This window comes from Salmo salar, chromosome 06 (genome assembly GCF_965601325.2).
Source record: "Salmo salar chromosome 06, fSalSal1, whole genome shotgun sequence".
NCBI classification, from domain to species: domain Eukaryota; kingdom Metazoa; phylum Chordata; class Actinopteri; order Salmoniformes; family Salmonidae; genus Salmo; species Salmo salar.
This window is the reverse complement of record NC_138296.1, coordinates 44,517,303-44,542,558: the sequence shown is the minus strand read 5'-3', so window position 1 is coordinate 44,542,558 and position 25,256 is coordinate 44,517,303. Positions and strand designations below refer to the sequence as shown.

Here is a 25,256-nt window from a genome sequence, read left to right as displayed (position 1 = left end):
CTCAGTCCCGCTTAAAATGCCTTAGATAGTTATTTTGTCCCACCCCACACACATGCGGAGACCTCACCTGGCTTAACTGGTGCCTCCAGAGACGAAACCTCGCTCATCGTCACTCAACGCCTAGGTTTACCTCCACTGTACTCACATCCTACCATACCATTGCCTGTACATTATGCCCTGAATCTATTCTGTTCCCAACACACTAGACGACCAGTCCTTATAGCCTTTAGCCGTACCCTTATCCTATTCCTCCTCTGTTCCTCTGGTGATGTAGAGGCTAACCCAGGCCCTGTAGCCCCCAGTTCCACTCCTATTCCCCAGGCGCTCTCATTTGTTGACTTCTGTAACTGTAAAAGCCTTGGTTTCATGCATGTTAACATCAGAAGCCTCCTCCCTAAGTTTGTTTTATTCACTGCTTTAGCACACTCCGCCAACCCTGATGTCCTAGCCGTGTCTGAATCCTGGCTTAGGAAGGCCACCAACATTTCTTAAATTTCCATCCCCAACTACAACATTTTCCGCCAAGATAAAACTGCCAAAGGGGGTGGAGTTAGCCTGCAGAGTTCTGTTATGCTAGCCAGGTCTGTGCCCAAACAGTTCGAGCTTCTACTTTTAAAAATACACTTTTCCAGAAATAAGTCTCTCACTGTTGCTGCTATAGACCCCCCTCAGCCCCCAGTTGTGCCCTAAACACCATATGTGAATTAATTGCCCCCCATTTATCTTCAGAGTTTGTACTGTTAGGTGTCCCAAACAGGATATGCTTAACACCCCGGCCGTCCTACAATCTAAGCTAGATGCCCTCAATCTCACACAAATTATCAAAGAACCTACCAGGTCCAACCCTAAATCCATAAACACGGACACCCTCATAGATATCATCCTGCCCAACCTGCCCTCTAAATAAACCTCCTGCTGTCTTCAACCAGGATCTCAGCGATCACTGCCTCATTGCCTGCGTCCGTAATGGGTCCGTGGTCAAACAACCACTTCTCATCACTGTCAAATGCTCCCAAAAACACTTCAGCGAGCAGGCCTTTCTAATCGACCTGGCCCGGGTATCCTGGAAGGATATTGACCTCATTCTGTCAGTAGAGGATGCCTGGTTATTCTTTAAAAGTGCTTTCCTCACCATCTTAAATAAGCATGCCCCATTCAAAAAATGTAGAACTAAAGAACAGATATAGCCCTTGGTTCACTCCAGACTTGACTGCCCTTGACCAGCACAAAAACATCCTGTGGCGTTCTGCATTAGCATCAAATAGCCCCGGCGATATGTAACTTTTCAGGGAAGTTAGGAACCAACATACACAGACAGTTAGGAAAGCAAAGGCTAGCTTTTTAAAACAGAAATTTGCATCCTGTAGCACAACTTCCCAGCTGCCCACTGCGCTGAGTCTAGGAAACCGATAAATCTATGATAATCGAGAATTTCAATAAGCATTTTTCTACAGCTGGCCATGCTTTCCACCTGGCTACCCCTACCCTGGCCAACAGCTCTGCACCCACCGCAGCAACTTGCCCAAGCCCCCTCTGCTTCTTCTTCACCCAAATCCATATAGCTGATGTTCTGAAAGAGCTGCAAAATCTGGACCCCTACAAATCAGCTGGGCTAGACAATCTGGAACCTCTCTTTCTAAAATGATCCGCAGCAATTGTTGCAACCCCTATTACTAGCCTGTTCAAACTCTCTTTTGTATCGTCTGAGATCCCTAAAGATTGGAAAGCTACCGCAGTCATCCCCCTCTTCAAAGGGGGAGACACTCTAGACCCAAACTGTTACAGACCTATATCTATCTATCCTAACCTATCTTTCTAAGGTCTTCGAAAGCCAAGTTAACAAACAGATTACCGACCATTTTCAATCCCACCGTACCTATCCTGCTATGCAGTCTGGTTTCCGAGCTGGTCATGGGTGCACCTCAGCCACGCTCAAGGTCCTAAACGATATAACTGCCATCGATAGAAGACAATACTGTGCAGCCGTCTTCATTGACCTGGCCAAGGCTTTCGACTCTGCCAATCACCGCATTCTTATCGGCAGACTCAACAGCCTTGGTTTCTCAAATGACTGCCTCGCCTGGTTCACCAACTACTTCTCAGATAGAGTTCAGCGTATCAAATCGGAGGGCCTATTGTCCGGACCTCTGGCAGTCTCTATGGGGGTGCCACAGGGTTCAATTCTCGGGCCGACTCTTTTCTCTGTATACATCAATGATGTTGCTCTTGCTGCTGGTGATTCTCTGATCCACCTCTACGCAAACAACACCATTCTGTATTCTTCTGGCCCTTCTTTGGCACTGTGTTAACAAACCTCCAGATGAGCTTCAATGCCATACAACACTCCTTCTGTGGCCTCCAACTGCTCTTAAATGCAAGTAAAATGAAATGCATGCTCTTCAACCGATCGCCCGCCTAGCATCACTACTCTGGACGGTTCTGACTTAGAATATGTGGACAACTACAAATACCTAGGTGTCTGGTTAGACTGTAAACTCTCCTTCCAGACTCACATTAAGCATCTCCAATTCAACATTAAATCTAGAATCGGCTTCCTATTTCGAAACAAAGCATCCTTCACTCATGCTGCCAAACATACCCTCGTAAAACTGACTATCCTGCCGATCCTTGACTTCAGCCATGTCATTTACAAAATAGCCTCCAACACTCTCCTCAGCAAATTGGATGTAGTCTATCACAGTGCCATCCATTTTGTCACCAAAGCCCCATATACTACCCACCACTGCGACCTGTATGCTCTCATTGGCTGCCCCTTGCTTCATATTCGTCGCCAAACCCACTGGCTCCAGGTCATCTATAAGTCTTTGCTCGGTAAAGCCCCGCCTTATCTCAGTTCACTGGGCACCATAGCAGTACCCACCCGTAGCACGCGCTCAAGCAGGTATATTTCACAGGTCCCCCCCCCCCCCCAAAAAAATCAAAAAAAAAAATCACTGAAGCTGGAGACTCATATCTCCCTCACTAACTTTAAGGATAAGCTGTCAGAGCAGCTTACCGATCATTGCACCTGTACATAGCCCACCCAACTACCTCATCCCCATATTGTTATTCATTATTTTGCTCCTTTGCACCCCAGCACATTCATCTTCTGCACATCTATCACTCCAGTTTTTAATTGCTAAATTGTAATTATTTCGCCACTATGGCCTATTTATTGCCTTTCCTCCCTAATCTTACTACTTTTGCACACACTTTATATAGATTTTTCTATTGTGTTATTGACTGTACGTTTGTTTATCCCATGTGTTGTTTGTGTCACACTGCTTTGCTTTATCTTGGCCAGGTCGCAGTTGTAAATGAGAACTTGTTCTTAACTGATCTACCTGGTTAAATAAAGGTGAAATAAAAAATTAAATAACACACAGCGTTGAGATTGCCTGCAATGACAACAAGCTCAGTCCGATGATGCTGTGACACACCGCCCCAGACCATGACGGACCCTCCACCTCGATCCCGCTCCAGAGTACAGGCCTCGGTGTAAAGCTCATTACTTCAACGATAAACGCGAATCCGACCATCACCCCTGGTGACACAAAACCGCGACTCGCCAGTGAAGAGCACTTTTTGCCTGTCCTGTCTGGTCCATAGGCGACGTTGTTGAAGGTGATGTCTGGTGAGGACCTGCCTTAAAAGGCCTCAGTCCAGCCTACCTCAGCCTATTGCGGACAGTCTGAGCACTGATGGAGGGATTGTGCATTACACTCTGGCAGTTGTTGCTCCCATCCTGTACCTGTCCCGCAGGTGTGATGTTCAGATGTACCGATCCTGTGCAGGTGTTGTTACACGTGGTCTGCCACTGCGAGGTTGATCACAGTACGGACATTGCGATTTATTGCCCTGGCCACATCTGTAATCCTCATGCCTCCTTGTAGCATCACACAGATGAGCAGGGACCCTGGGAATCTTTCTTTTGGTGTTTTTCAGTCAATATAAAGACCTCCGATTCGGGTGAGTCGTATTCCTGGTTGTAATGCTGGTGAGTTACCGCCGCTCGGATATCCAAAAGTTCTTCCCGGCTGTACGTAATAACACAAAACAAATCTGGGCTAATAATGTAAGAAATAACACGCATAAAAATATATATATTGCAAAGTTGCCAAGGGGCTAGACTGTAGCTGCTAGTTACCAACACACAAGAGTTAAGTTAAAGCCATACCGTAGAATAGCTTTCAATGGCTTTGACATACTCTCCTTTGTGGTACAACTGGTCCCCCTCGGCCATGTAAGTAGAAAATGTGCTTTTGGGTCCTTGGTCTCCTTCAATTTCAGACATTTTTGCAACAAAGTCCCATCAGTGGTATCCTAGCAACCAGCCTAACAAGTCTAGAGGAGTCATTCTATGTCGTCACTAGTTACCACAGCCAAAAAGGCATAAAACCCCGCTCATTTATACAATTTATCTTCTTAAAATTGTATTTTTAACCTAACCTTAACCACACTGTTAATCTGTCTAACCTTAATGGCCAAAAAAAGCATACGTTTGTGTTCATGAATTTTTACGATAGACAATTTTGACTTTGTGGCTGTGCTATTTAGTGGAAACTCCGGTAATTTAGAGCGGCCCTGTCTGGACTACAGACATATGAAGGGTGGTGAATGTTGATTACTTTAATCTTATTACCGCCGAACAGTTAAATATATTCATTTTTTTTTACCACCTGCCATCTCTCCAAAACACCACAAACAATTAGTCTGTCTTGAATCCCAAAATATTTAGTTTTTAGTACTTTCTTTGAGCTTGGGGTACACCTCAAAGAATAAGGCCAAAGGAAATCAAATAAATACCAAATACAAACATTGACAAACGGGGCATTTGAAGGGGGAAACAAGAGGCCTACTTTATTTACATGGCTGTTGGATAAAGACTCCATAGTCAAGACTGTTGAGGGCTTCTTGAGAGCAAGTCCAGGATGGGGATGCCTTCCTCTTAAAAGTGCACCAAGAGATCTTAAATAACATTTTTAAAAGAACCTCTACCATCCATAATGTCATAGCAATTGTATAAGCTCTTCTTTTATATTAGCTGCATCATTTACACAGGGCAGTGGAACTCGGGCCTGAATAGCTTAATACCGCTAGGGGCATAGCCCATAGACAACCTACATTATACCAGGGTATACTTTTAAACAGCATGTGCAAAATAAGATGTTAACTCATTTGACAGTTTGCCTAGACACGTTCTAGATAACCCCAATCATAGACTGTATACATTGTGTGCTGTGAGATGGTACTTACTGTACTAGTTGTACTGAGCGGTTGCTCACGTTCAGCATATAAGGGTACACAGCCAGTTAAATATATAGATGTCTACACAGTATCTTATAAAATGGCAAGCACAACCAAATTCATTTCCTGAGTTTGTGCCAAAAGGATGTTGTTCATTGGTGCCCTTTTTCAGTCTTTTCCATAATAGAGGAGCATCCTCATCTCCTGGTAGTGGCTCTGAGACAGCCAATTTACAATAAATACACATTAAAAAAAAAATAAGAAGAAAACAAAATAAGAATACAGTCAAACTATCAACACAAATAAACACTTTACATTCCAGTAAAATGTACAATGTAGCAACCGGTGAATGGCAACATCAAACATAAAACCTGTGGTGAGGAAGCTGACCACAAGATGGCAACAGGCCTGGCATAGTACACCAGCACAGCCATCTTCTGACTGTACTTAAGCAGTAGTTTATGGATTTAACTCTATTTACCCCAGGCTGTTATGGAAAATAATTAACTGTTCATATAACATGATGAAATGGAGACCACTTTCATTAAGCAATCATCCACCGCTGCTAAGTCATCTTTTGGTTGTTGGGTATAAGTAGGCTGCCACACAACATGCAAGTTGTTCAGTTGCCCATGGTATTTTGCACCATTAAATACTGGGCAAGATATGCATGCTTTGAATACTGCTTGCACAGTAGGTCAAGTGTAGGCGGTTAAAGGAGGTTTGTAGGTCCCTAGGTTCTCAGATTTCCCCATCTTGAAGTCACATCTTGGCCTGAGCCTTCAGAAGACCAGATATCTGCACAGTCCCGTTTAAAAGCTCCATTATGAGTCATACTTTTTTGGGCCAACATTGTTTTTATGCAAATTGAATTTCAATGTTTTTATTGTTTGACAAAATGAAACCAAATATCAAAATAGTATTAGTCTTCAATGGATGCTTGCGTCATTCGTTTGTTGTATGTGATTTGACAGCACTATTCGTTCAGGTAATGACAGAGTCCAACTGAGGAACAGCCAGACAAATTAAAAATGAGGGTGGAGTTGGGGGGGGGGGGGGGTGAATCCATTTGAATAGAGTCCACGATTGAGCTACTGTATAAGTACTAGGATCCTCCAATTAACCAAACTGAAAGAAGAAATTTCCTGGTCCGGATGCTACAAAACAAAAGTGTAAATTATTCAACAGAATCGTGAATTTATCATCATTATTATTATTTTTTAAATACTGTTTCCTACAGCTGTTTGTATACATACATTGATTAGCTTCGAAACTATAGCCCTGGCCGCCTCCGCCACCAAAGAATGCCTTGAAAATGTTGTTGGCGTCAAAATCTGCTGGGGACAGAAACACATTATGAGGATCAACATCACAGCTGAGGGAAGCAGCCAGTACAATCTCACCACAAATTCACAAAACTAACCATGTAAAATGAATGTGGTAAACACCCATTTAAAGCTCAAATACAAATGGCTGAACCCAGTTGGTGTTTAAATCAAGTAACAGTAATTTAGTCCCTGTTAAAGCTGAAATACGTAAAGGGGGAGGGGGAAAGCGGCACTTTTCGCCCCAGCGCCTTTATTGTTTTGTTGATGAAACAGAGCAGAGGAGCAGCCAGTATCGTAGTAAAAATAAAAATGCCAGTAGATATTCTGCCATTCTATCGTGTGTGAAATGATGTCCCGGGGGCTAAGAGAGACCATTTGTCATTTTTCGCAAACAGACACGGCAGTTTCAGCCCCTTCCCCTCCCATCCTTCCTTGAAAGGGGTTCCCCTGCTGATCTCCAGCCCTCACCTCCCATGTTGCCTGTGTCATCCTCCAGATCGTGACCACTGTCGTAGCGGGATTTCTTCTTAGGGTCAGACAGCACAGTGAACGCCTCGCCCACCTCCTTAAACTTCTTCTCCTCTTCCTTCTGAACCTCAGCACTGGCCGAGCTGTGACGGTCTGAGAGAGAGACAAACCAGGGCCGTCAGTCAGGGGAAATGAGAGAAGGTACAAGAGCGGCTAAGTTAAATGTTTTGTTTCCCCGTTGCATTGAAATACGTCTCCTGACACACTGCTTTTTTTTATATCAGTAAAATAGACTGGATAGTTGAACTGAGAAATGGCCTCTCTTAGCTACCTGGATGGTGCATGAGGGCCCGTTTACGGTAAGCCTTCTTGATCTCGTCCTCTGTGGCGTTCTTGTCCACTCCCAGCACCTTGTAGTAATCTTTCCGCTTGCTTTTCTTCAGCTCCAACTGTGCATTCTTCAGGAGGTGCTTGTGTTCTAAGGAAAGGAGTTAAGAGTGAGACGACAAAGATAGTATTAATAACCAAGAGCAGTTAGGGCGCCGTAACAGCAGGAGGAGCTATACAGTAATTCCACCCCTCAAAGACCGACACCTGAGACATTGCGTCATAACAGGGTGTGGGGGGAGAACAGGAGTGTGAAGCAACAGAACCCAAACAGAGAGGTAGCATGGTAAGCTGGGATGGAGAGAGGGGTGGTCGAGTCACACCAATGAGACAGACATACCTTTTGTTTTCTCTGTCTGGTAGACCTTCTCATAATCCCTCACAGCCTCATCGTACTCCTCCTTGTCCATGTAACTGAACACAGAGATGTATAGAAACAAGCTTGAGGGATCATAACCATATCCGATGAATATCCATACTCTTGCATGCTCTCTAACCACCATCACGGACATATTGCTAGGAAACTAAGGTTGATTGACGTACCACTGTGCTCTCCGTAAATAGGCCTTGATGTAGGTCTCATCCAGCTTAACTGCCTTTGTGCAGTCTTCAATGGCCTGGTCTATTTTTTTCAGCTTTGAAAGGGGAAAAAAAGGAAATAAAAGAGAAAAAGAGTAAGGGGACTGGGGAATGTGCAAGGAAGCGTGCGACAGAAGAAGAAAAAGAAGAGATGCTGGCCTAGTTCTAGATAAAGAAAATGAAGCAAAGTGCGGCGCACTGCTAAAAATACACACAGTAAGAGGGGCCTCACTGTATGAGAGGTGTGTGTGAGTTTGTGGTACGCATCTGTGCACGGGTGAGTGTGAGCGCGCGTGTGAGCGAGAGAGTATGCGGGTGCCCATGCAGAAGGCCACCTTCACAGCCAGTACAGTAGCGCTACATTGGCCCATATGAGTGACTTCCTGGAGGATTTACAATCTAACAGCTACCTGCTGCCAGGAGACATTTTGAACAGAGTTACAGGTATAAGGCACTTTAATATCTGTTTTGCAGAGAATTCAGATGGAATCACAGAATCCAGACATAAAAAAATTCAACAATCAAAAATCTATTTTACTTAGTACGAAATCAACTAAATGTATTGAACTTATTAGAAAATGCATTCATTTGCCCAAGATTATTACGAGACATGCATCAGTGATTGATATTTTCCTTGAACTTTCTGAAGAGGCGACGGCTCAGGAATGCCCGTGCGTGTGCATGCTTGTCTACCACTCTGTGTAGCCGTTTGTGATGATGCTAATGTCATGACAACAGTCTTCTGCTAGATGGAAAGGCTTTCCCAAAAACATACAATGAAATATTAAACACAAAGTAGCCTATGCCTGCCTACCTGGCAGAATGATATCATGGATTATCAATCCAGTGGCCATTTGTTTTACAAACTCTGAAATTACATGAGCACTACAGAAACATCGGAACCAAAAAAGGTCCCTAGCTTGTGCAGTTGAATTAAAAAGGGTAAGTACACCCAAAAACCTACATTTGTTAAATTTTTCACAGACCTCAAAAGTGGTCTCCTGATGTGGTTTAAGCATTGTGTGGACAAAAATAAATACAAATGTGGATGTTATATCAAAAGTGTGATTTGGAGAGCGAAAAACTGAAAAAACTGATTCGGGCAACAACAAAAAATGCACAGATTTTATAGGGACCTACAGGTATCAAATATCAGCTGCCTGGCTGAAAAGGCAAAACAACCACTGTGTAATTGAAAACAGCAATACCTAATTTGCAAGCAAACGGAGAGCCTTCCAATGAAGACTAAGATGATAATAATAATAGGCCGAATCAAACTGGGGACCAAAATGGCAGAAACACCATGGCTGCATAAGACAAGATAACATGGTATGGCAGATGAGGGGTTCTCCTGGTGCTGTGTGTTTGAGCCTCACCTTAGATCCCACGGTGCCCCTGTTACAGAAGAGCTTAGCATTGGTTTTGATGTTGTTGGGGTCTATGGTCAGGGCCTCAGAGTACAGCTCGTAGGCTGCATCATAGTTCCCATCCTTGAAGGCCTTGTTCCCATCCTCCTTCTTGGCTTTGAGTGCTTTGGCATTCTGGGTAGAAAAGAGAGAGCACTTAGCAACCTCTGCAAACGTAAAGTGTGTCAGCAAGCCGGTAGAGGAGACAGAATTGGTTATAGTGTTCTGTGGCTACCTCTTACAAAAGGATGAAGGCAATTTGTCCACATTAGCATAATTATTAGGCAGGTTAGTTGAGCCTAATTGCAGGGCTAGAGTCCTGGTGCAAGGTGGATGGAGTACTCACTCTGCAGGCCAGGCGAGCCTTCTCATGGTCAGGGGCCATGCGCAGGGCCTGGACAAAGAACTGGACGGCCTTGTCAATACAGTCCTCATAGTACAGACAGAGACCACGGACGTACAGGGCATCGCCATTAGTAGCGTCCATCCGCAGGATATCACTGAGAGAGGAAGACAAAGAAACAAGTCTTACATGACAAGATACATTTCCAATTGTGTGCATCAGCTAGGAAAATTGCCTTTATTTAATGGTTTTCCAGACTCCAACAATGTCTTGTTTACCTGGCTACTGACTGGGCTTCTGGGTAACGCCCCAGCATGGCCAGACACTCTGCTTTCAGCACCTTGAACCGATGGCAGGCTGAGGCTGACTCCAAGGCACGGTCCATGCAGAACACAACCTGCACAGTCCAGAGAGAGAAACATTGTCATATCAAATCTAGCACCAATCTACCCAGTCCCCCAAATAAGGAAAACAATTTGCTTGATAAAAAGACAACACGCAACCAACAGCCTACCATCCTGAAGTCATGCTTTTCAAATCCTAGTTCAGCCATCTTTTCATACTCCAGGACAGAATCTGCATTCTTTACCTGAAAATAGATTCAAACTTATGATTTTATGTAAGGAAGCCACTACGCTGCCTGATGTTTTCCTCAATCTAAGCAAAACTCATGGAATATCTGTCACAGTTAACAAAGGATTTCAATTACTGTAGAGCAATTAGCTCTTTACAATGCATTGCTGTTAGGACCTAGTCTGCCAGACAGACTGTCTATCTGACCCACCTCCTGCTGTGCCTGGCTGTTGTCAGGCTCCAGTTCTAGAACCCTGTGGAAACAGCGGCTGGCTGCCATGGCGTTGCCCAGGGACAAGTGGCACTTCCCCTCCCGTAGATGACCCTGTGGGAAAGTTGACTCACAGTTAACAGGCAGAAACACTGACACAGGCAGGGAGGAGACCAACCCACAAACCATGACTCAGCTCTTTCCATTACCTTAACGTTGTACTCATCCAACTGCCAAACGTATTCGCGTATTATGAGATGAGACAAACAGGAAGGTCTGACTAACTTGTCTGCCTAGGAGCTAGCTGGGTATTCAGGGATTGCTACGCCTGGTGGCGGACCCTACCTTCATGAAAGTATCGTCGAGCCGCACTGCCTGCTGGGAGTCCTCCAGCGCCTCTCTGTGCCGGCTCAGCATCATCAGTGTGGCCGCCCGGTTTCCATAGTAACTGGCATTTTTAGGACACATGTCTGTCGAGAACACAGTAAAAAAAATTATTATAATAATCATAATTCTTTTTATTTTTTTTAAATCACTCGCTGTCGTTAACAAGAAGAGATGATCCTCTCACCCACAGAAAACAAAGGCTTTCCCACTCTATAAAGAGGATATCCTTTGCAGTTGATATCACTGATGGAATTCTTACCTATGGCCTTGGTGTAGTAGTTGAATGCTTCAGAGTAATCCTTCTTGATGTAGTAAGCATTACCTTGCTCCTTGAAGCTCTCCGCTTCCCTGGATGACAGAGAAATAAAAGACAGAAAGAGCTTGAGAATGAGGCTATTGATTGACTTTACCCAAGAGAGTTCTGAGTAAAACTGCATAATGACGGGATGTGCATGACTAATTGAGTACTCAAACTGATGTCAAAACTTTTTTTTCCCAAATACTGTTAAACTATTTGGTCAATTTCATCTTGAAGACAATATTACATTTGCTTTGACTCTAAGTGTTCCATTTGTACATGTGCATTTGCGGGACACAACAAAAAAGAAACCAAGCATCACACAGTTCTGCGGAAGATGCAAGTGGAAGGGGGAAAAATAAAGTACTTGTCTTTTGGCCCTAGATTGCAAAATAGTTGGGAAAAGATTTGATGTACCGATTCCATGGCACATGGTGTATGAACTGATACACAAAACGACGTCGGATTTAAAATGTATGTTTTTATTCAAATTATTATAAAAATGTATTGCAACCCCCCAAATGAAATATATAACAACCATCCCAACTGGGCAAATTTCACATCAAAGAGACAGTATCATTAGATAATTTGTATTGGTACTGTCCACATGTAGCTTGTTTTTGGTCGCAGGTCCAGGCATGGCTGAAGAATTGCAACATTTACCTGGAGCTAACTCTGCAAATAGCACTGCTGGGTGATTTGAAAAGTCATAGTCAATCGATCAATAATACTTGGAGCAAAAATCTGTAGAAACTGAAAATAGAAAGGTTCAGAACTTCTGTGAAACATCACAGTTGAAAAATATGGCAAATATATATTTTTTTAATGGATGGCGTTAAGAGACAGATGGGAGGGGTTGATTAGAGCTGAAGGGTGGGGCTAAAAAATAAGATAACACTGTAAAATATAATGTCCGTAAAATGTATATAGGTTCAGAAGTCTTTTGAAACAGCAAAGTTATAAATATATGGCAAATAGAAATCAAACTGGATGGTCTCCAGAGATAGATGGGAGTGGATGAGGGTAGCTGAAGGATGTGATTAAAAACAAACAAAAGATAACTATTGCAAAATACAATGTGTAAGCTGGAAGTAGAAGCCTAACGCTTCGAACACACCGACAGTGTCATTGCGCATAATAGTACGCAGCATCATCTGGATATGTATGCAACAATAGTTCAACATTCACCTTCTGCTACCATTTCTGTCAAGCTGTCTGCGCATACAGATTGACACATAAATTAGATAAAACCAACGTATGCACCACACCGAACGCACTGCAACTGCCTCTGCAATGCAAACTCAGCATTTCATTGGAAATTAATGTAATTGCGGTGTACCAAAATGGTAGGGTTAGGAGAAAATAATAAAAGTAAAATATATTTTAAAAAGATAGATAGATATATACACATACACACAATATTAAAGCTGAGCGACTCCCTAAAAAAAACTGTGGTTAAGGGTTAGGTTTAAAATCTGATTTTAAGAAGCAAAATTGTTGGCTGTGGTAACTAACGTTAGTGATGACCCTACTTTGCAATTAGAAGTGGTTAGGCTATAACCCCCCTAAACATAGACAGGTTCCACACTGAAAATATGCAAAAACATTAGTTTGATTAAGACAAAGAGTATATTTTTATCATAATCATTAAGCCTAGGCCTACTCACCAAACAGATGCCCTGGCCATAATTCATCCACATGTAGTGTTCAATGTAGAATTGTTCATCCATTTAGTAAATTCCAAGGAACAGGCATTAGAAACTAAAAAGTAGACATATTTTGGTTTGTAACCCTGAATTATTGTTTCTCAACTTGCCAAATTGAGCCCTGTTTCAAATTATCACTGAGAATAACGGTTCCAGAGGCGAGATGCAAATCACTTCGCATTATTCTGTTCCATTTTATTCTGTTATATTACATCATGTTTTTTACTATAAAAATAGGTGTCGACTGTGATAAGGGCTCTGGAAATAGTGTCTTGTCTTCTAAATTAACAAAACAAGGCTATGCCATTGCACAGCATAGGCTTCTACACGCAAATTTAGCGGTTAGGATTAGCGTACTTGAAAAAATATAATGTGAGTACTCGGTCAAAAAAGGTCAAATGCCCATCCCTAACAGGTCATACTGTATCATCCACAGATACACAAAATAGACCAAGTAAACTTGAAAAGGGACTTAGAGGAAAACCTCGAGGTGCATTGGCGAGTAATCAATTACTTCATCCCAGCCCGTATCGCAGAATGCAAGGAGGTAGGTTATTGATGATACATGATGATACTGCATATTATACATAACCGCTGACAAGCAAAACAAGAGACAAGGGACAATACTAGGATTAAAGGTCTTCTTTAAATCATAATTAACTTTGGTGGTAGACCAGGGCTAATCTAGGTTTAAAATACAGCCTATCAGATTGCTTCCTGAACACTGCTATTGCTGTTTCCAAACATGTATGCTGGACGAGTTAACCTTGGTGTGGGGGTGGGTGAGGACAGGGAAGGAGCTGCGCAAAATCATCTAAACATAGAAAGAGCCATACCAGCAGGCAGTGAGGGGTCTCATCCAATGGAAATAGAGGACCTGAGAGGTAGTGGCCACTTGGGTATTTTCTGGGTACAGCTCACAAACAGAGCAGCTATCTGAGCTCAGTGGGAAATACACAGAGGCAGATCACCAGGAACCACATGGCAAGACAAGCCAGGGAGATGGCAACTGCCATAGCTTTTTCTTGGAATCTTCCTCATGCTTCAGTTCAGATCACAATCGGAGCAAGAAAGCAGACAATGAAGCGAAACTGAAAATAAAGGCAATTTTCAAGACAATGCCTTGCCCTTGTAATGTTTCATGTTCTTGAGGAAACAGGACAGTTACCACTATCACCTGATCATAACAAATTGGTTGGTTGTTGAACTTGTGGCCCCCACTTTCGCCAAGAGAAAACTTATGACATAATTACTAGAGGTGGGAATACGTTAGCAAGGCCCAACGTCATTTATATATGGATCTGGCTAGGCCAAGTTGACAACCTCGGAAAACATTACCGGAAAAAAAATGGATCACCCTTCAGGCATACCAACAAGACCATGTCAGTCAATAGTAAGTTACCTCATGCAAAGCCTAACTTATAGCTGTCTCGTTCAGGTCATCAAGACCTTAGAACGTTCTGGAATGACGTCACTCAGCGAGGACAATCAGTGAGCAGAGTGGGGCAAGATTTTGGGGACATTTCTGGCTCCTGCGTGGGTACATGGCAATACTAACAACAGTCATCTACGTTAGCTAGCTAAGTAACTAGTTAGCGAAATACATTTGGTAAAAATTATAGAACAAAAACATTAACTATAGGTTGCGACCGTAATAGCTAGCTAGTACAATAGCAAGCTAACGTTAGCTAGCCATAACACACGTTGATGCAAACTTTGTCACAAACTGTGACTAACTTTGTTGGTTAGGTAACATTAACACAACAGATAAAGTCCACTTTATCTTTGTTGGTATGGATTTTAGAAAAAGCGAAAAATGGCTGACGTTAGTTAGCTAACCGGTTAGCAAGGCCTACTTCCCGTGTGACACAAAGCAAAGGCAAACCAACACTAGCCAGACCAAGATTATAATAACATGACAATGGCACGAGAACAATCTTAATTCTAATGTGTAACATTTGTTGTACTTTTTCCGTAACGTACCTCTCCAATTCTTCGTCGCTTAGTATTTCCATTTCAGGATCCATGGTCACATCGCAGTCATCAACCGTCGCCATTTTGCTGGGACTAAGGAGGGGGGAGGAATCAGTGAGGGGGGGGTTGATTGACAGCTAGACAAGACGATCGATCACTGAAAGTTAGTCCTGAAAAAAACATTTTTGTTCCACCAGCATCTACTAAGCTAACATATGGAAATGTTTTAAGATGGTCATACCAAGGATCATTTAGATATTTGATTTGGAATTTTAGGACCAATTTAGGTATCAAAAATATATATGAAAATGTTTTTTGATAACATTGAATTTGGCCTTTCTGCTATTAGCCAATAAAAACACAATGGATAACAGATTTATACATGGAAAAACATAGGCCAAAATGAAGTTTGTTTTGAAGTGTCTGTCCTTAAGATATAAGAAAGATCAGGAAACTTTTTTATTTTATTTTTTACACATATTTAACCCATTTTTTTAGGCACTAAACGACTTCCATACATTCTGCCATAAAATGTTTTAATTAACTGGTACCGGGCTACCTTCAGGCGAGTCTTACGTCCTAAATCAAAACAACCGACACGTATGAGTTCGTGAGAGACTCATCTTCATCGTATCAGTGTGTAGCCCAAACTCTTCGGAAGCTACAGACAGAAGTTGGCTGATTGGCCGTACAGTCTCACCTTAATTCCCCCATAGTTTTTGGCCCACCAGGAGTTGGCATTGGCAAGAGAGCAGAAACAGACACCCAGCCAGGGTAAAACAATGTATGATCGGACAGGCTATTTTGTCAGTAAAAATAGAGTAACATTGAAGCTAGCTCGCTCTATTAAAATAAAACATGTTAATAATGTCTTCCATCCTCTGCGGTTGTGACTCAAACCATCGGACGCTAGAGGTCGCAGTTACTAAAGATAGTGAGGGAGACGTTACGTAAGCATTGTAAACAGGAAGTATTTTTGGATAGTGGTGTCTGGAATTTACGGGAGCGGTGTAGTTACATTTTAAAGGTAAAAAGTTTGCAAGGAAATCAAATGTTGAATTGAGTTGTTATCTGGAAGAACATAACAACGGCCATTATCACTTAAATAGAATAGTTAGCTAACTAAATAGATGCTAAACGTTAGCATGTAGCTAGCTAGCAAACGTTAGCTACGGTCATGGTAATATGTTTTGCGTGTGTGTCTGTCTGTCTCTTTTTTTCATGCTAGCTGCAGAGACAAGACTGTCATCTGACTTGTTATTCAATTACAGAGTTTCCAAGAGACTGATCATCATCATGGGCAAGAGTTGTAAAGTGGTGGTGTGTGGTCTGGCTGCCGTTGGCAAGACTGCTGTTCTGGAGCAACTGCTGTATGCCAATCATATTGCGGGTAAACAATTCATTTGTAGGACCTAGGTAGATCAAGAACAATGTTGATGTTTTGACTACACAGATCCTCTGGTCCCATTGATATCCCAAAATGCTCCCCTCTTTCCCCCCTAGGCTCAGAGCCCATGGAGACCCTGGAGGATATCTATATTGGCTCCATAGAAACGGACCGTGGCACTCGAGAGCAAGTGCGCTTCTACGACACCCGGGGTCTTCGTGATGGTCTGGAGTTCCCTCGCCACTACTTCTCCTTTGCAGACGGTTTTGTCCTGGTCTACAGCATCGACAGTAAGGAGTCCTTCAAACGCATGGAGGCCCTGAAGAAAGACATTGACCGCTTCCGTGATAAGAAAGAGGTAAGGACTTTCATCGATTTCAATGGTAGTTGTAAAGCACAGTGTGTGTAGGCTAGTTAAATAACAGCGCAGACTTCAGGACAAAACAGACCCTGCTAATGAACGGCCGTCCTATCGCCTCTGACTGCAGACCATAAGTGGTAGGGTTAGGAGAAAATAATAAAGTAAAATATATTTTAAAAGGATGTCCTAAAGTTCTTATCTACCCACCACACTTTACTTGCTGATATCCAGGTGATGTGAGGCTGTGCTAAATGGATGAGATGATCTGTCCACAGGTGACCATAGTGGTGCTGGGCAACAAGCTGGACATGCAGGAGCAGAGGAGCGTGGACTCTGAGGTGGCCCAGCACTGGGCCAAGACAGAAAAGGTGCGTCTGTGGGAGGTGTCTGTGGCAGACCGGAGGACCCTCATCGAGCCATTTGTCCACCTGGCCAGCAAGATGACCCAGCCCCAGAGCAAATCATCCTTCCCCCTCAGCCGCAATAAGAACAAGGGGAGTGGCTCTGTCGATAGCTGAGGGAGCAGGGGGATGGAAGCAGGAGGGAGCAAGGGTTGATGAAGAATGAGAAAGATTTCAGGAGACAGGGAGTGAAAGAGTAGGAGAGGAGAAACGCAGTAGGCTAATTATTAGCCTATTACAAATACAGGCAATTTTTGGTCTGAATGAATGTACACCGACTGAATCAGAAACCAATGGTTTCATGGAGATTTTGACTGATATTTAGACTAATATTTGACCATTTAGACTGATCTTTGACGACAAGTAAATGACATCAAAAGTAACACATGGAAAATCAAGAGGGTTGTTTGTATCATGGAGGATACATAAGGGATTATATTACTGTTAGTTAATCAGGAGATTTGTTACACTACTGGCATGCCATCTACTCAGATGAAATATGGAAACTATTTTAGCATGTATAATCTGCATTTTATTTTAAGTTACAGTACATGAAACAAATCCATATTTTGAAGAATTAAAAAAACATTCCTCTATTCTTTTAGAGATGTCAGAAAACATGTTACTGCCTTTTGAGATCACTATGAGTTTTAAAATGACATTATTGTCTAAAGATTTTAATTGTTGTGACAGACTAGCAGTCTTATGTGATGTCTCTTGGTGAGCAGGGTGTTTGATGAGCTTCCTGCCTGCTGGACAGGCCCTGATGTGGCGACTGAGAGAGAGAGGCTTGCCTTGACTGTTATATCTATGGAGCTCTTGACCACAGCCTAAGCATGCTGAATTATCTGTACTTTATCAGAAATTCCTTACTGTCCTTGAAAACCATGGGGCATCCTTGATCTTTGTTACTGAGCCGTTAAACACAATGTTGGTCAGATGAAATGCAAATGTATTTCATTTTCAAATTATTTATCTGACTGAAGCCCTTTAATGCCATATCAGGGTCCATAGTTATTGTGCAACATTTCATGTGTGTGTCACTGAACAAGAAAGATGCATTGGTCTAGTTTGGATGTAGTTTTTTGCTTTGTGACTATTCACAGATCTTTATATTTGTATTATGTTTTGACATTGTGAATTTGCGTCTTTATGTCTGTATTATTGAAGTGCATATTATTTTCATGATAAATATTGGGGGCATTTATACTGATGCAATATACAGCACAGTATTCATCTTTTAAAATGTTCTGGAGACTGGATAATCATTTGCATGCCGTGTAAACAAATTAAAATATTCCCTCTGCATCTAAGTTGAGGCTGTTGTGAATATCTTTGATTTGCATGATTTATGAAGTAATTAAACATAATACAAACATTTTAATATCTTTATTAAAATATTCCTACATTGCGCTGCCATCGCCACAGATCATCTCAGTGAGCTAGGATAAAGATCTACAGAGATCTCTAAACTTTGCTCAAATCCATCCAAACTCTGCCTCCATGTCAGAAATGTTATTTATTTATATTTATTTCACCTTTATTTAACCAGGTAGGCAAGTTGGGAACAAGTTCTCATTTACAATTGCGACCTGGCCAAGATAAAGCAAGCAGTTTGACACATACAACAACACAGAGTTACACATGGAGTAAAACAAACATACAGTCAATATAGTAAAAAAAATAAGTCTATATACAAAGTGAGCAAATGAGGTGAGATAAAGGAGGTAAAGGCAAAAAAGGCCATGGTGGCGAAGTAAATACAATATAGCAAGTAAAACACTGGAATGGTAGATTTGCAGTGGAAGAAAGTAGAAATAGAAATAATGGGGTGCAAAGGAGCAAAATAAATAAATACAGTAGGGGAAGAGGTAGTTGTTTGGGCTAAATTATAGATGGGCTATGCACATGTGCAGTAATCTGTGAGCTGCTCTGACAGCTGGTGCTTAAAGCTAGTGAGGGAGATAAGTGTTTCCAGTTTTAGAGATTTTTGTAGTTCGTTCCAGTCATTGGCAGCTGAGAACTGGAAGGAGAGGCGGCAGAAGGAGGAATTGGCTTTGGGGGTGACCAGAGAGATATACCTGCTGGAGCGCGTGCTACAGGTGGGTGCTGCTATGGTGACCAGCGAGCTGAGATTTACCTAGCAGGGTCTTGTAGATGACCTGAAGCCGGTGGGTTTGGCGACGAGTATAAATGTCGAGGATCGGTAGGATGGTCAGTTTTACGAGGGTATGTTTGGCAGCATGAGTGAAAGATGCTTTGTTGCGAAATAGGAAGCCAATTCTAGATTTATCTTTGGATTGGAGATGTTTGATGTGAGTCTGGAAGGAGAGTTTACAGTCTAACCAGACACCTAGGTATTTGTAGTTGTCCACATATTCTAAGTCAGAACCGTCCAGAGTAGTGATGCTGGACGGGCGGGCAGGTGCAGGCAGCGATCGGTTGAAGAGCATGCATTTAGTTTTACTTGTATTTAAGAGCAGTTGGAGGCCACAGAAGGAGAGTTGTATGGCATTGAAGCTCGTCTGGAGGGTAGTTAACACAGTGTCCAAAGAAGGGCCAGAAGTATACAGAATGGTGTCGTCTGCGTAGAGGTGGATCAGAGACTCACCAGCAGCAAGAGCGACATCATTGATGTATACAGACAAAAGAGTCGGCCCAAGAATTGAACCCTGTGGCACCCCCATAGAGACTGCCAGAGGCCCGGACAACAGGCCCTCCGATTTGACACACTAAACTCTATCGGAGAAGTAGTTGGTGAACCAGGCGAGGCAATCATTTGAGAAACAAAGGCTATTGAGTCTGCCGATGAGGATGTGGTGATTGACAGAGTCGAAAGCCTTGGCCAGGTCAATGAATACGGCAGCAAAGTATTGTTTCTTATCGATGGCGGTTAAGATATCGTTTAGGACCTTGAGCGTGGCTGAGGTGCACCCATGACCAGCTCTGAAACCAGATTGCATAGCGGAGAAGGTGCGGTGGGATTCGAAATGGTCGGTAATCTGTTTGTTGACTGGGCTTTCAAAGACCTTAGAAAGGCAGGGTAGGATAGATATAGGTCTGTAGCAGTTTGGGTCAAGAGTGTCCCCCCCTTTGAAGAGGAGGATGAGCGCAGCTGCTTTCCAATCTATGGGAATCTCAGACGACACAAACCGGCTGATTTGTAGGGGTCCAGATTTTGCAGCTCTTTCAGAACATCAGCTGACTGGATTTGGGAGAAGGAGAAATGGGAAAGGCTTGGGCGAGTTGCTGTGGGGGGTGCAGTGCTGTTGACTGGAGTAGGGGTAGCCAGGTGGAAAGCATGGCCAGCTGTAGAAAAAATGCTTATTGAAATTCTCAATTATAGTGGATTTATCAGTGGTGACCGAGTTTCCTATCCTCAGTGCAGTATGCAGCTGGGAGGAGGTGCTCTTATTCTCCAAGGACTTTTCAGTGTCCCAGAACCTTTTTGAGTTTGTGTTTCAGGAATTTCTGCTTGAAAAAGCTAGCCATCGCTTTTTTAACTGCCTGTGTATATTGGTTTCTAACTTCCCTGAAAAGTTGCATATCACGGGGGCTGTTCGATGCTAATGCAGAACGCCACAGGATGTTTTTGTGTTGGTTAAGGGCAGTCAGGTCTGGAGAGAACCAAGGGCTAGATCTGTTCCTGGTTCTAAATTTCTTGAATGGGGCATACTTATTTAAGATGGTGAGAAAGGCATTTAAAAAAAATAACCAGGCATCCTCTACTGAAGGGATGAGGTCAATATCCTTCCAGTATACCCGGATCGATTAGAAAGGCCTGCTCGCTGAAGTGTTTCAGGGAGCATTTGACAGTGATGAGTAGAGGTCGTTTGACCGCTGACCCATTACGGATGCAGGCAATGATGCAGTGATCGCTGAGATCTTGGTTGAAAACAGCAGAGGTGTATTTAGAGGGCAAGATGGTTAGGATGATATCTATGAGGGTGCCCGTGTTTACGGCTTTGGGGTGGTACCTGGTAGGTTCATTTATAATTTGTGTGAGATTGAGGGCATCAAGCTTAGATTGTAGGATGGCTGGGGTGTTAAGCATGTCCCAGTTTAGGTCACCTAGCAGCACGAGCTCTGAAGATAGATGGGTGGCAATCAGTTCACATATGGTGTCCAGAGCACAGCTGGGGGCAGAGAGTCGTCTATAGCAGGCGGCAACGGTGAGAGACTTGTTTTTAGAAAGGTGGATTTTTTAAAGTATAAGTTCAAATTGTTTGGGTACAGACCTGGATAGTAGGACAGAACTCTGCAGGCTATCTCTGCAGTAGATTGCAACACCGCCCCCTTTGGCCGTTCTATCTTGTCTGAACATTTTGTAGTTAGGGATGGAGATTTCAGAGTTTTCGGTGGTCTTCCTTAGCCAGAATTCAGACACGGCTAGGACATCCGGGTTGGCAGAGTGTGCTAAAGCAGTGAATAAAACAAACATAGGGAGGAGGCTTCTAATGTTAACATGCATGAAACCAAGGCTATTACGGTTACAGAAGTCATCAAAAGAGAGCGCCTGGGGAATAGGAGTGGAGCTAGGCACTGCAGGGCCTGGATTCACCTCTACATCGCCAGAGAAACAGACGAGGAGTAGGATAAGGGTACGGCTAAAAGCTATGAGAATTGGTCGTCTAGGTCGTCCGGAACAGAGAGTAAAAGGAGCAGGTTTCTGGGGGCGATACAATAGCTTCAAGGTATAATGTACAGACAAAGGTATGGTAGGATGTGAATACAGTGGAGGTAAACCTAGGCATTCAGTGATGATGAGAGAGCTATTGTCTCTAGAAACATCATTGAAACCAGGTGATGTCATCGCATGTGTGGGTGGTGGAACTGAGAGGTTGGATAAGGTATAATGAGCAGGGCTAGAGGCTCTACAGTGAAATAAGCCAATAAACACTAACCAGAACAGCAATGGACAAGGCATATTGACATTAAGGAGAGGCATGCTTAGCCAAGTGATCAAAAGGGTCCAGTGAGTAGTGAGGTTGGTTGCGGTCACGGCGATTCAGACAGCTAGCCGGGATGTGGAGAAGGAGAGAGAAGTCCGAGTCGTGTCACAGAATAACTCATGCATTTTCGAGGGGAACATTTTAAAGCAGCTTGGATGACCAACGATTCAAATTATTTTCTCTCACTGCTGTGTAGATGCTCCCTGGGGGGCGGGCAGGTAGCCTATTGGTTAGAGATGTGAGCCAGCAACTGAAGGGTTTCCAGTTCAAATCCTGGGTCTGACAGTGAAAAATCGGGAGGGAAGTGAGCTGGCAACCGGAGGGTTTCTGGTATCAAATCCTAGATTCCTTCTGTCGTGCCCATAAGCAAAGCCCTTAACCCCCACACAACAACAGCCCCCTGGCTGCTCAGTGTGGCAGCCCCCAACACCTCTCCAACAAACCTGTATGTGTGTCCCTCGGAGGGGTTGGGTTAAAAGCGGAAGTCTAATTTCGCTTGGACCTTGTGTGCAATTGGCCTTCTGTTCTTTAGTGGTAATTGCTGTGAGTACATCTGTACAAATCCATTATAAATGCTTCATCTCTGCTTTTGATATGAGATACTTCAGGCGAGATTCTTTGTAGTCTATATTTAACCTGACTTTAACAACAGTCAGGTTAGGTATGATTCCTCTCCCCAGTAATAAATGGCATTGGTTCTGTGGAATAGGTTGCAGAAAGATCTATTCTATACCGTTGGAACTATACATCTAAATATTTCAGGCACAAAAAAAAAACATATTTTAAGTGGCCTTTTTACGTTGAAATGTGTTGTAGTAGGGATAGGTCTCCGTGGTGATGAGAATTCTGCCCTACATAAACTGAGACAAGGTCAGACATGTTTATGTAGAGCAAATGAAGCTGCCAACAGTTCCACATGGACCAGCTGACTGGAAAGGTTAATGTAAGCTAATGAGAAAACCTCAAGTGGAACGTTTCTGAATTGATACTCTACTCACCTTCAGAGCACAAGCAGGTTGTTTTTAATGACGAGCCAGTGTGCTGATGATGTTCTTCACTAAGAAATTGTGCATTTATTGAGTCACATGTATGGATCATTATAAACTAGCATAGTATTACAACCCACATTGATTTTCTTCTTACACAGTACATAAGGTAAAATAACTTTAACACAAAACAGCCTCAGGACCCTATATAACCCTCCACACTCTCATACATTTTCTTATCTACGTTTAACAGAGGGCAATGAACAATAAAACATCTCACTCTCTATATTGAACTCCTGTTAAAATGTGACATTTACCACACGGCTTGAAATACACACTGTGAATACTGTGGAGGGGAGCGAGAGGAGCAGTAGATTTGTCCTCATTGTGATTTATGAGCGCACCTCTTCAACTAGACTACCGCCAAAACCATTTCCCCAAGGATGACACTAAGATAGAAAATACAGAGGTAATGTCCTTTTATCTCGACTCCAATGCTGTTTTACTGTCATAGCAAAAAAACACCAGGTCCTTCCTCAGTGCTGCAGCTGAGCATCTAGTTAGCCTCCCCTAGGGACATACAGAGGACCAATGGGATTTCTCCCCCTTTCTTTTTACAGTGGAGATTATTTATCTCAACCCTGGCAGTTGCTATAGTGACCTTCTAATCGTAGCCTTTCCCTCCCGGCACTATGTCTTCAAGAGGTAGTGTGAGACTTAAGGGTTTGGATAGGGAGAGGACAGCACACAGGTTGAACAATGGACTTGTGATTTGACATGATTATGTGCTCCATGGGGCCATTCTAACTGTTTGACCCCAGCCTCTGGATCAATACAACCCAGATTCCAAACAGATTCCCTGTTATAAGGCCAGATCTTTTTGATATGAAATCCCTCCAGAAAGCTACAGCTACTGTGGCCTGCTGCAAAGCTAAAACTGTCACAGAAGAGATCATTTCTTCCTCTTCACAAGAGAGGTATGAATTTATGGCCATGATTTGGTGGCAAGGGAAAGGTCAAATGTTTCGTATGAAATAATGATTTTGATGCTCTGTGACAGATCAACATTAACCGGGCCCCAAAGCAGTTGGTGCAGCTCATTCCACCTGAATACACAGATGGCGAGCTTACATAATCTGCTATAGGACAATACCTAATGAATGTAAACTCACGTCATTTTGAATAATGTTTTAAATATGATTTGATCATGCTGCAAAGCAATATGCTGTGGTGTGTGTGGAGAGAGGATCTAACACCTTTGACATTAGAAAGCGGGACATGCTGACAAGTCGTCTGGTTCCAGTCAATAGCCGGACACTTAAAGGTCAATAAAATACAAAGTGAGGCTGAGGAAGTGAAAGGTCTAATCGATTTATTTCACTATCCAACTTCTCCCTCTGTCTATTTCTCTCTCTCCCATTTATTTCTCTGTCATTCATATCCAACCTGGCATTATCTATACAGACGGAAAAAACAAACATTTAAAGCAAAGACTCAATAGCTTATCAAAATATCTTACTCTCTATTCCACCTTACAATTCCTATTGTACATCATAAAGATCATTGTAATCAAATGTACTGTGAACACAGTGACAAAGGTGTTACAATAAATACTGGTCATGTCCCCTCATAGAATATCTTCTACATCGTTGTACATGTTTTGTAATGTACCATTGGCTTTAAATGGAACACAAGGCCTGCATTTACACAGGCAGCCCAATTCTGTTTTTTTTTCTCCCACTAATTGGTCTTTTGGCCAATCCGATCTTTTTACATCAGATCTTTTTCAGAGCTGATCTGATTGGTAAAAAGTCCAATTAGTGAAAAAGAACATCAGAATTGGGCTGCCTGTCTAAACGCAGCCATGCAGTCACAGATATTGATATGTACTGTACAACTTCACAGAGAGGGAGGAACCAGGGACTGACAGACTGACCACCACAGCAAAAGAAACGGGTGTCACTTCACAGCATTCAGGTAGAGATCAAATATATCAGTGTTGTGGATATGTAGGGGTTTGTGGAGAGGTCTTGCAAGGTTCCATGTTTCTTCTGTCATCCCGACACTGGCTTCAGACATGGATATGATCACTTGACTTGAACTTCCCTTGTTTTGGCAATGGGAGAGAGTCTGTTTGTGCTTACCTAACGTTTCCACACGGGGAGAGCTGCCATAAGGACCTACCGTGGTAGTGAGAACAACAATGCTGTCCAACTACATTATGAGTACAGGCTCCACTTCCAATAAACAAGGACATGGGTG

General features: G+C 42.9%; 2 protein-coding genes across 6 annotated transcripts; one reads left to right on the top strand and one right to left on the bottom strand.

The window, feature by feature from the left end:
* Positions 1 to 4,833: 4,833 nt before the first annotated feature.
* On the bottom strand, positions 4,834 to 15,032 carry LOC106607285 (dnaJ homolog subfamily C member 7). 2 transcript variants are annotated; one of them, XM_014204095.3, is made up of 14 exons: positions 14,917 to 15,032; positions 11,189 to 11,277; positions 10,888 to 11,012; positions 10,543 to 10,656; positions 10,273 to 10,347; positions 10,037 to 10,155; positions 9,762 to 9,915; positions 9,386 to 9,550; positions 7,974 to 8,065; positions 7,771 to 7,844; positions 7,375 to 7,521; positions 7,044 to 7,196; positions 6,504 to 6,584; positions 4,834 to 6,404 (listed from the first exon to the last, which is right to left on the bottom strand). In XM_014204095.3, the coding sequence occupies exons 1-14, from the start codon at positions 14,988 to 14,990 to the stop codon at positions 6,367 to 6,369; spliced, it is 1,500 nt and encodes a 499-aa protein (XP_014059570.1). In that variant the 5' UTR covers positions 14,991 to 15,032; the 3' UTR covers positions 4,834 to 6,366. The 2 variants fall into 2 exon arrangements, with proteins under 2 accessions (XP_014059570.1, XP_014059571.1); XM_014204096.3 differs by having other exon boundaries at positions 6,504 to 6,581.
* Positions 14,302 to 18,369, top strand: LOC106607286 (NF-kappa-B inhibitor-interacting Ras-like protein 2). 4 transcript variants are annotated; one of them, XM_014204100.3, is made up of 4 exons: positions 14,302 to 14,326; positions 16,179 to 16,297; positions 16,411 to 16,652; positions 16,931 to 18,369. In XM_014204100.3, the coding sequence occupies exons 2-4, from the start codon at positions 16,204 to 16,206 to the stop codon at positions 17,171 to 17,173; spliced, it is 579 nt and encodes a 192-aa protein (XP_014059575.1). In that variant the 5' UTR covers positions 14,302 to 14,326; positions 16,179 to 16,203; the 3' UTR covers positions 17,174 to 18,369. The 4 variants fall into 4 exon arrangements, with proteins under 4 accessions (XP_014059575.1, XP_014059574.1, XP_014059573.1 ...); XM_014204099.3 differs by lacking the exon at positions 14,302 to 14,326 and adding an exon at positions 14,447 to 14,469; XM_014204098.3 differs by lacking the exon at positions 14,302 to 14,326 and adding an exon at positions 14,451 to 14,473.
* Positions 18,370 to 25,256: the final 6,887 nt, after the last annotated feature.